General features: G+C 44.4%; 1 protein-coding gene across 1 annotated transcript in view; it reads right to left on the bottom strand.

Annotated features, from left to right (window-relative positions):
* Positions 1-12,067, bottom strand: part of LOC114666266 (ectonucleotide pyrophosphatase/phosphodiesterase family member 1-like) — a 122,939-nt gene that overhangs the window by 18,131 nt on the left and 92,741 nt on the right. Inside the window, exons 16-19 of the mRNA XM_028821044.2 lie at positions 10,844-10,931; positions 8,860-9,044; positions 6,139-6,180; positions 2,625-2,776 (exon numbers count right to left, since the gene is read on the bottom strand). Of these exons, the coding sequence (XP_028676877.2) occupies positions 6,157-6,180; positions 8,860-9,044; positions 10,844-10,931 (297 nt within the window). The 3' untranslated portion in view covers positions 2,625-2,776; positions 6,139-6,156. The remainder of the gene's footprint in view (positions 1-2,624; positions 2,777-6,138; positions 6,181-8,859; positions 9,045-10,843; positions 10,932-12,067) is intronic.

Below are 12,067 nucleotides of genomic sequence, written 5' to 3'. Positions count from 1 at the left end.
AAGAGAAATTAAAAGACTTTGCTTATTTTACACATGCCTCCATTGTCAGTCTGTGTCGGGTCGATGCCTATATAGCGCCTTTGCTACATGTTTTACAAATGGCCAGAAGATGTCACTATACTGTTACTTCTTACTGGATTTGTCAGAGTGCAATGGGTGACTATTGGTTATTGGAGGTTGCTTCAACCACTAAGCAAAATAATAAAAATAAAATGTATTATTTATATAGTGCCTTTTCCATGCTCAACCATGAAGTTTATAAAAATCAAATAGAATTTGTAATATGGAGAATGCATTGTTATTTATTTTTTTTTTTTTTTTACTATTTGTCACAACATTGGGTCTGTGTCGGGGAAAAGTTTATACATTATATTATATAAATAAAATAATATATTAATATATATAAAATACAAATAAAAATAAAAACAGCAATAAGCCTTGGGTGCGGAGAAAGGGTGCAGGTGTGTCAGAGCAGTGGAGCAGCTGCGGAGTGTAAATGGGGTTTGTCACGCATTCAAGTAGAGACGCGCAGTCTGGCCGATTGCCTTCTTGGCACTCCACGGCACTCGGCTAAGCTCCTGTGCCCGGCACTATTCCAAAAAGGGTGGCCGAGCAGGAAAGGGAGAAGTGCGCTTGGAGGAGGAAAGCCCGCTTAAAGACAGGTTCGGTGGTGCAAGCAAGCGCTGGCGATGGGAGCAAAGGCAATGGGGCCCCCCCGAGTGGCATCTACGCTGAGCTTTGGAGTCAAGGGCGAGGACTTGGATGGACCTTCTGAGATCCAGACGGCACAATACGGTATACGGTGTGACTGGGGGCTGATGAAGTGTACCTTGGCCCAAAGCTGAAGAGTGCAAGCAGGATGGCGACGACTGCAGCGATCGGCGTCGCCTCCAGTTGAACGAAACCACCGGGGTGAGCTGGAGAGAGCGATACGATTATCTAAGGAGACTAACTTGACACTTTGAAGCATTCATTTATTGATTGTTTAAACCTGCACAACTGCACAGCTTCCTTTGTATGGACTATTTAATGACTTCTTTCCTGTACCATGCTTTTCGATTTTGTTTCAACGAACATGCATAGTGCACTTTGACCTTTCAAAACTGTTGGTCTCTTGCTTGCTGCAGGGACTATCTTGGTTATAAACTGGGTGGGTTTATGTCACCCGGACATTGACCCCTGACACTATCATTGCTGAAAATGTCATTTAACGACCAACAGATGTGACTGAAATGGGGTACTCGACTCTAGTGCTGGAGGTCTGCAGGTTTTCACTTTAATTTGAACCCAGTTATTGACTAATCAAGCATTTTTTTTTTTTTACTTGGCCTTAGTTTTAGTTAAGTTGCTTGCTACAGCTCAGAACCCTTAATTGTCCACTTTAGTTTTAAACTGCTGCATTAAGGTTTTAATTGTTGTCCGCCCTATCAACCCACAATCAGTTAATGATGAGGGGGAAATGACCAAAAACCTGCAGCTCTCCATCTGGCATGCTTCCATTTACACCAATGCGTACATACATCATAACGTATCCGTGTTAAAACGATGCCTTGAAATAAGTGAGAGGGAAGGACCACCAAAAACAAATGGATAATGTTTTCAGACCATGAAAATCCTACGTGATCATCTGGATCTAGGCTGCCTGGGGTGAGACCTGTTTGAACTCCAGACCAGGTGGATTGTATTATGATGAACAGGCCTACAAATCCACCATATCAATAATTCATATTGGAGCGGAAAAAAAAACACAAATACAATGCTTTGAAATAAAATAAGGTATTTGAATTTTTAAACTCCAATATGAATTATTGATATTGTGGATTTGGGCCTGGTCTGGAGCTCAAACAGGCCTCACCCCAGGCAGCCTAGCACCAGATAATCACCTTGTAGATTTTGCATTGTCTGAAAGCATTATCCATTTGTTTTGGTGGTTCTTCCCTCTCACTTATTTCAAAGTAATTGTGAGGACCACAAAACACATGGATAATGTTCTCAGACAACGAAAAATTTACAATGTGATAAAGATTCGTCTTGGTAGAAGGAAAGGACTAACAAGCCATATAAATTAAAATGGCAAGTTTCATCATCTGCTAGGCCGGAGTTCTAATTTTGAAGCTGGTTGGAAGGAAAACCTGCAGCTACTGTGAACCTCCAGAACTGTAACCGAGTACCCCTGGAATATAATGGTCCTTATCATCGATTCTCAGACATGGTGCAGGACCCTCTTGTTATCCAGTCTTACGACTTAATGTGAGAGACACTTGGAGTTAGCCATTTTAAAACACAGAAAGAGAGCCTCAATGTTAAAGCCAAGCAAGGTAAAACCTTAACTCTATTTTGGGCCTGTGCAGGCCAAAGCCTACTTTTTAAAGTTAAACTTTTTTTGAACAGTAGAACATTTGTAACAAGATCAGGCCATACAATTCAACCACCTCACCCAGGTGAAGTTGGGCTGCCTGGGGAGGGGTCCGTTTTTGAGATCCAGACCATGTGGATTATATCATGAACAGTAATCCAAATCAGGTAATTATTTATATTTGAGTTCAAAAACACCTTAATTATCTGAGGGGAGATTACGAAAAAATTAGAATTGCACCAATTAAATGAAACGTATTAGGACTTACTTTGGGTTGAATGGTATAGCTACTCCACAGAGGCGTCCTGTACATCATGCTGTACCCTGTCACATAGTCCCTTTGATATAATAAGCAGTACGCTCCAGGCAGAAGATGTCTTGGTCTTCCGTATGGCATGTTGCTCTTGTTGGTTGCTGCCACTGTAAAAGAGTGCAAAGTTCATTAAAAAGCTCAATTCATAGATCTATTAAAAATATATTTATAAAAAGCAGTTTTGTGGCCAAAAGTTGTGGATGCTAGAGGTCGCTGTTGCCTCTTTCAACCCGACAGACACTGCATACAGGGTAAAATCACCAAGAAGATCTTTAATGGATTTTCTTACTTAATGCAGTGCCCAAAAGCACCTCCACCATCATACATAAACAAAGTAACAACCACTGTTCAGAAATCTCTCCTCCACTACTCCCACCAAGCTCTGTCCTGCTCCCACCTAACTCCGGCTCAGCTTGCTGGTTATGCACCAGTCCTTTAAATAGTCCCTGACCCGGAAGTGCTTCTGTCCTTCAGTCCATGTGATTCCATAGCACTTCCAGGTCAGATGAAGCCTTATATTTTTCTTCAGCCCAGAAGTACTTCTGTCCTTCCGTCCCTGTGACTTCCGGGCTATAGGGAAAATAAAAATCCCTGCATCTCCCTGCAGCGTCACCCGATGGCACCCAGCAGGGCTGTGAAGTCGAACTCCATCTCCCATGATGCCCTGCGGGAATCCAGGGCACCTCCATGCTGCAGGGAGGACTCCATCTAGCGGCCTGGATATGTTGGCAGGGATAAGCTGCCGGCCACCTCTCACAAAGTGCATAAATAGAGTTCTCTTTTGTCACACAAAGGATAAAATGAATGTAAAGTTTGTATGTTCCTTTATTCTATATTTTGTGGTATTTTCAAAACTCAAAAGTTTTAAGCCTTTCATTTTCTGTACCCGCTGATCCAGGGGCCAGTGAAAAATCCCAGCAAAGTTGGGCACAAATTCATGGCAGGACACCTTCACTCCCCTATGGGGTCCCATTTACAGAGCATAATAACCCTAACATGTACACTTTTGGGATTATAGGAGGATGGCAGGAGTACGGGAGACACGATCAGCATGTTCAAGCTCCACTTCAGGATTTGAATCGAAATGTCTGGAGTGACGAAGCAGACAAACCATGCAACGCTTGAACATTCCAACAAGTTCCGTGTACCATCCAATATCAAAATATGATACACTTAAGTGGCGGGTTGAGGGTGGTGATAGGGTTCTCTTTTACAGAAACGTGTTATCTTGAGATGTTATCCTTAAAATGATTTTTCTTTGCGATAATCTCCCAACAATGACAAACATCTTTTATTAGTAGAGCAATCTCCATTTATTTTGCATTGGGCTTACAACAGAGCTGGAGGGTCATCTGCAGAGAGTGGCTACGAGTCTGTAATATGCCAATTGGAAAGGGATCTTAGCAGGAAAAAGCACGGGTACAACTCTTGCAGTTCAAATGCATTCCTGAAGGGGGTGATGAAGAGGTCTTCAGAAGGGAGGACGGACCCCTACTGTTCAGCACAGATACTGCCTGTCTTTAGGCTCCCATCATTGTTTCCCCATTAGAACAGACTGCAGCTAGACATACAGTAAACCGGCAGCGCAACTAGTCGTTTTATACAAGAACCAGTCATTCATTGGCAACACAACAATAACTTTTGAAGGTTTTGAAGTAAATGGTACCAACGTTATGACTGGATGGTTGAATTGTAGAATGAAATACAGGAATAGGTACATTTTGCAAAACTAATTTAAACTAAAGTGATTAGAGAAGGTGTAAAGTGAAACTGTTGCTCTACCCCAGTGGTCTGAAACTCCGGTCCTGGAGAGCTGCAGTGGCTGCAGGTTTTCATTCTCACCCCTTTTTCTTAATTGGTGACCGGTTTTTGCTGCTAATTAACTCCTTTTCCTTTCATTTTAATTGACTTCTTGTTTAAGATTTGCACTCCTGTATTTCTTCATTGTTCCTCTTTATTGCTTCATTCCTTTCCTTAAATGGCCCCCAAACAGAAATAAAATGTGAAGTGAGGGAGCCAACGGAACACCAACCAAGTCAGGGTCTCAAACGCCCACCAATTTCACTCCAACCAGTTGCTTTAAGTTAGGAGTCGATTCTTGTTAATAAACACGTTCTTTAATTCTGTGGCTTGTTGCTCCACTAATTGTGCAATGGCGGACATTTCTGATTGTTGATTTTCTCTTTTTCTGTTCAAATGTTTTGAGGACCTGAGCAGATCAGCACTCCTGAGACCGTCATCTTTCTTTATTTTCAGACATTGTATGATGGACACCAGTTGTTTTGGCTCATTTTGTATTGTATTGTATTATTGCTTGGCAGCTAATTAAGGAAAAAGAAACAATTAAGGGGTCTGAGTCTTCAAGAACAAGTCAAATAAAATGAATGTAAAAGGAGTTAATTAGCAGCAAAAACAGGACACTCATTAAGAAAAGGGTGAGATTGAAAACCTGCAGCCACTGCGGCCCTCCAGGACCAGAGTTGGTGACCTCTGGCCTAAGAGTCCTTTAGATGCCTTTTTGCAGACTCCAAGTGGACTTTCATGTGTCATCTGGCCAGTTTATATTAAAGGCCAGCTTAGTGGAGCATTGTGGTGGCTGTGGTGTTTGTCCTACTGGTATTGCACGGGTGAGGAGCGGTGCCCGGTGGCCTCCAGACATGGCGCTTAGACTTGGACGGGCAGTTGGTTAAATCTTAGCTTCATCAGAGCATCTTGTTTTTCATCAATCTAAGACAGGGGGTCCCCAGCTTTGGTCCTGGAGGGCTGCAGGTTTTCATTCGAACCCTTTTCTTATCAGTGACCTGTTTTTGCTGCTAATTAACTCCTTTACCTTTCATTTTAATTGACTTATTCCTTAAGATATGTAACTCCTGAATTTCTTCATTGTTCTTCTTAATTGCTTCGTTTCTTTCTTTAAACAGAAATGAAGAAATGTGAAGTGAGGGAGCCAATGGAAGACCAAATAAGTCAGGGCCTCAAACTCCAAGCATTTTCACTCCAACCAGTCGCGTAACGAGGCGCCGATTCTGGTCTTTAATTCCACAGCTTGTTGCTGCTCTCATTGTGCAATTGCAGACATTTCCGAAATTGTCGATTTTCTCTTTTCTGTTCAAACGTTTTGAGGACCTGAGCAGATCAGCACTCCCGAGACCTTCACCTTTCTTTATTTTCAGATATTGTGTGATGGACTCAGTTTGCTGGTCATGTTTTGGCTCATTTTGTATCTCATTATTGTTTGGCAGCTAATTAAGGAAAAAGAAACAATTTAGGGGTCTGAGTCGTCAAGAGCAAGTCAATTCAAATGAATTCAAAAGAAATTAGCAGCAAAAACACACACACACCAGGGAGGACATGCAAACTCTATTTTGGGAGCACCAGGCGACGTGAACTTTGGTCTCCTCATTTGTGAGCGAGCAGCACCAATCTTCAAAATTTCATATACTAAAAATGACAAGTTTAACAGTTTTACCTTCACTTGACTGCAGGTTCAGCTCTGGTTCAAGGTTTCTTCCTAAAATATTAAAAGGACAAATTTGTGTATTTCAGGTAGATGCCTTTCTAGTATCATCTAAACGGAAAAATCAAGGCAGAACAGACCTTATGGTGTGTATATCATATACCACCATGCAGTTCAGAACCGGTCATCCGCCTGCAGCTAAGCTGTTCAGGCCTGGCCAATAATTGGATGGGAGATCAACCAGTAAAAACTGGAGATGCTGCTGGAAGAGGTGTTGGTGAAGCCAGCAGGGGGGCTCTACCCTGTGGTCTGAATGTGGATCTTAATGCCAATGCTGTCAAAATGCACCATCCTTCAGACGAGATGTAAAAACCAACGGTCCCTGATTCTCTGTGGTCATAAAAAGTCACTGGGCATCCTTCATAAAGAGTAGGGTGTATCCCGATGTTCAGACTAAATTGCCCTCCACAGCCTGGTCATTCTGGCCCCCCTAATTGTCGGATGCCTTTAATTGTCTCTCTCCTCGCCCCACTTCATCACCTAATAGCTCATATGTGGTTAGTGTATAGGCACAAAACTGTCTGCCATCACATCATCCAGGTAGTTGCTGCAAATTCGTGGCGATTGAAGTGGCTCCCCACCTCACAATGAAAAGTGCTAAATAAATTACAAGGATTGTTATTATTAATTCACAAAATTTTCAAAGGATTCAGCTTTTCAAATATTGTAAACAGAACTCCATCATGCAGATAGCAGGAACTATACAAGCTCTGCCTCTCCATACTTCACTGGCAGTGCCATGAATTATGTTTTCACCCGTTCTCACTAGTTGGGTCATTCATTTTACAGCAGCCATTGACAGGCGCCAACTCCCCACCCACCCACAAACTAGACAAGCAGGTGGAAAATGGACAGATGGAGATTTAAAGAAAGTGTGAGGAGAGCAGCCTCCTTTCTTTGACCACTTTGCCATGTCCTCCATGGTGAAGTTGAATGCTGTGGTATCGGTATGCTTTAGTATTTATTTCTGCACTGAATGTGTTACTTTAAAATGAAGTCAAGTTGGGGAGCGTGCACTGGTACAGCGCATTTGCCGCACCCACATACACAACAAAACAACTCGGGATTGCGGTTGGCAAAGGGAAGACACACGGTCCAGGCCCACCCTCTGGAAATGACCCTCTATCTGCCCGCAGCCAGGTGTTACATGGCGACCCCCTTGGTCTGGTCCAGCCACTTGGGTCCCCAACAATGAGGATCCTGTTAGCCGAATCACCCTCGGGGGTGAAAAGCACCACTTGGCTGTAGTGCCATAACTGACGCTCCCTCACAATGCAGGTCATGTGCCTCATTCGGGACTCCATGAGCAACACAAAGTCAAACCAACGGCAACCAAGGATTTTCCAGAGAGACACACACACTTCATCTCAGGTCACTGGATAGCGTCCATGTCACACAAATAGGAAGCACCAGGACTCTAAAGACTTGGACGTTTGACCTTTTGCAGAGATATCGGGAGCGACACAGACCCCTTTCCAGTGAGTGCACGACCCCCGCATGCTCTCCCAATCCATCTACTGACTTCATAAGAAGAGTCACCAGAGACACATGAATGTCACTGCCGAGGTCCACAACAATTAGAGTCCTGTGAGCCGGATCACCCTCGGCTAATCGCGCCACATGGCTGTAGAGAACGTAACTGACGCGACCTCACAATGCAGGTCATGTGCCTCATTCGGGACTCTGAGCAACACAAAGTCAAACCAGCAGGACCAAAGGATTTTCCGGATAGACACACACAAAAGGAGTCCAGTCTTCATCTCAGGTCACTGGATAGCATCCATGTCTCACAAACAGGACCCACCGGGACTCTAAAGACTTGGACCTTCGTCCTTTTGCCGAGATATCAGGAGTGCCACACACCCCTTTCTAGTGACCTCATGACCCCCTCATGCTCTCCCAATCCGTCTACCGACTTCATAAAAAAAAAAAAAGAGTCACCAGAGTTATGAATGTCACTGCCGAGGTAAGTAAACCTCTCGTTGAGGTCGACACTCTCTCCGCAGACGGACACAGTGCTGATGGCCGTGCCCAAGAGGTCATTAAAGGCCTGGCTCTTTGAGTGAGGGGTCTGAGTGTCTGGGCTTGCGAGGGTCCTGATAAAACCCAGTCTCTTGAGACCCCCGATCAGAGCCTCCATTGACTCCGCAAAGATCACAGCATCGTCAGCTGTCAAGATCCGTGAATCTCTCCTCACCAACAGATGCCCCCCCAAGCCGCTGGACCCCACGACCTTGCCCGACACCCAGTCCATATAAGCACTGACCAGAGTAGGAACAGAACAGACCCCTGACAAACCCCAAAATCAACTGGGAAAAACACAGAGGGTCTGCCTCCATTCTGTACAGCACTCATGGTACCAGCGTACAGGCCGGCCAGGATACCCAGCAACCTCGAGAGGATCCCGCGAACCCTCAAAAAAACAACCCATGTGCTGCATGCCTCACATTCCTTAGTATAATTGGTGGCAGCCTCATTCCGTCATCGACACTCGTTCAATGTAGCTTGTTAAAACCAAGGGTGTGCCTAAAAATCAATGGCATCGAGCAAATACGATACTTAATACATTTAGTAAAATGTTTTGGAATTTGACAGCTATCACATTCATTGCAACAATGTTCATAATATACTGTAAACAAGTCAATTTAAAACAAAGAAAGGAAAAAAAAATACCTGTGTTTTATTCATATTATCACAGTTACAACTCGTATTGTACACGACGGAAGTGGTCTTAAATGGGCAAGAATAAGGACCTAACACCTCCATGGGGAAGGCTGGACTGAAGATGGGCTTCTTAAGCAAATGGTTCAGAGTTCCATGTGTGCCATTGTTTTGTGCGGGCACGATATTCAACAAGTCTGTGGGGAACAAAAAAAAAAAAAAGTCTGAATTAGTGCAAGTCGCCCTAATACAAGGAGTTCATAAGAAATAGGATTGAGGTAGAAGTACATAATAAACATTTGAAATATTAAAATGTGCCTCAATTAGCAAGCCTAAAAATTCTCGATTGTAATAGCAACTAGCTGTCCCCCGCGGCTCCTCCTGCATAGTAGTGAAACAAATCAAACTTTAAAAATCAATAAACGGGTATCACTAGATAGGCGAAGGGCAAGGTACACTCCAACACATGGCGACAGGTACTCCGACTCAAACACAGGCTGGTGCCTGAGTGAGTGAGTGAGTGAGTGAGTGAGTGAGTGAGTGAGGACCCCCCCCACCATCCCCCCGGCTACCCACTCCAGAGGTCCCGCCTCCCGCTCCCCTTGGCCCACTGCATCTTTCTCAGATTCACACAAATAAATCGCTGCCACAAGAGAACTATGATACTTAGCGTGGTGATAGAAGTCGCAAAATCAACCGGAATGTTCAAGCAAATTACAGAAAATCAGTTAAGTAGTTCTCTCGTGGGTGGCACAGTGGTAGCGCTGCTGCCTTGCAGTTAGGAGACCTGGGTTTGCTTCCCGGGTCCTCCCTGCGCGGAGTTTGCATGTTCTCCCCGTGTCTGCGTGGGTTTCCTCCCACAGTCCAAAGACATGCAGGTTAGGTGGATTGGCGATTCTAATTGGCCCTAGTGTGTGCTTGGTGTGTGGGTGTGTTTGTGTGTGTCCTGCAGTGGGTTGGCACCCTGCCCGGGATTGGTTCCTGCCTTGTGCCCTGTGTTGGCTGGGATTGGCTCCAGCAGACCCCCGTGACCCTGTGTTTGGATTCAGCGGGTTGGAAAATGGATGGATGAATGGATAGTTCTCTCGTGAAAAGCGTACAGGTGGATTTTTTTATATATAGAGATGTCATTCTTCATCTTCTGAGAGGGGTCCATATGGGGCTAGATCTCTAGAAAACGATAAAGAAAAATTAAACATCACATTCATAATCACCCATCCATCATCCAACCCGCTATATCCTAACTACAGGGTCACGGGGGTCTGCTGGAGCCAATCCCAGCCAACACAGGGCACAAGGCAGGAGCCAATCCCGGACAGGGTGCCAGCCCACTGCAGGGCACGTGTGCACACACACACACACACACACCAAGCACACACAATTGTGACAATTTAGGATTTAGCATGTCTTTGGACTGTGGGAGGAAACCCACGCAGACACGGGGAGAACATGCAAACTACACACAGGGAAGACCCGGGAAGCGAACCCACCTTACTGCGAGGCAGCGCCACTACCCACTGTGCCACCGTGCCGCCACCATTCATAATCAATGACCTTCCAATAGTCTAAAACAATACCCCACATGCTTATACTGTATTTGAAATGTGTTATTTTCAACCTTAGGGGAGATGCTCTTAGAGGGCTAAGACCACGAGCAAAGAGTCAAATATCAAAAATATGATCATAGTAGTAACCAGCAACCTCTCCACATGCCGATATTATCGATCCCCATTTTTTTTTCCCCCCAAAAAAGTTTTGTGGAGTGCGGCAGAAATTTGAATTGATGTAATCACCCCGAAGAACCAGGCAGGAGGAAGCTTGTCATCCATCTTTTTCTTTTCACAAAAAGGGACATCCCAGAGCTAACGGAATAGCAGAAGGGATGGTCTCTGAGCAAAGGTACACGGTCTTAGTTGTACCTGCTTAGCTTACATAACATCAGTTATATAAAGGAATACCTCTTATTGACTAAAGGAGGAAAGAGGACTGGCCTTACCACAAAGCAGATTATAGACCTCGATGTTCTCAAATGGTTCCACTTCGGTTTTAAATTTAAAGAGGGGTCCATAGCCAATAAAGATAGCCTTAAAAAAAAAAAATTAAAGAAAACAGGTGGCATCAGAAACCACTTTGACTCTCCCAGCAGTAAAAGCCATTCTTTGTTTTTACGACTGAGCCACGGGTGTCGAACACCGGGCCTGGAGAGCCACAGTGGCTGCAGGTTTTCATTCCAACCATCTTCTTAATTAGTGGACAGTTTTTGCTGCTAATTAACGTCTTTTGACTTCATTTTAATTAACTTGACTCAGGCCCCTTTGTTGTTTCTTTTTCCTTAATTACCAGCCAAATCATAGTGAGACACAAAATAATCCATCACACAATTTCTGAAAATAAAGGTAAAGGTCGGCTGAGGCAAAATGAGAGCAGCAACAAGCTGTGGAATTAAGTAACGCATTTAACAGCAAGGTCGGCACGGTGGCGCAGTGGTAGCGCAGTAAGGAGACCTGGGTTCACTTCCCGGGTCCTAACTGCGTGGAGTTTGCAGGTTTTCCCCGTATCTGCGTGGGTTTCCTCCCACAGTCCAAAGACATGCAGGTTAGGTGCATTGGAGGTCCTAAATTGTCCCTAGTGTGTGTGCCCTGTGGTGGGCCGGCGCCCTGCTCGGGGATTTGTTCCTGCCTTGCACCCTGTGTTGATTGGGATTGGCTCCAGCAGACGCCCCGTGACCCTGTAGTTAGGATATAGCGGGTTGAATAATGGATGAATGGATTTAACAGCAAGACTTGGCTTTCTTATTAAGAAACTGGTTGGCGTGAAATTTGTTGGAGTTTGAAGCCTCAATTCAGCTGGTCATCTGTTTTATGTCTCATTTCTGCTTGGCTGCCATTTAAAGATTTCAGAGGACTACATCATCAAAAACAGGGCTATTAAAATGAAGAGAAAAGGAGTTAATTAGCAGTGAAAACTGGTCACCGATTAGGAAAAAGGGTGAGGATGAAAACCTGCAGCCACTGCGGCCCGGAGATTGACACCCCTAAGCAATGAATGACCAACATTTGTGCTAATCTCTCAATCCATTTTCAACCCACTAATTCCAGTAACAGGGCTATAGGAAGACAAAGCGTTTCCCAGAATCACAGGACACAGGTAAAGCTTAGGCGTCATCCACGCTACTACATTCTTGTTTAAGAAATGCAGATATTAGTTTGTTTTCACCCAC

The sequence above is a fragment of the Erpetoichthys calabaricus genome, chromosome 15, assembly GCF_900747795.2.
Source record: "Erpetoichthys calabaricus chromosome 15, fErpCal1.3, whole genome shotgun sequence".
NCBI lineage: Eukaryota > Metazoa > Chordata > Cladistia > Polypteriformes > Polypteridae > Erpetoichthys > Erpetoichthys calabaricus.
The sequence above is the reverse complement of the archived record's forward strand: the minus strand, read 5'-3'. Positions and strand labels throughout refer to the sequence as shown.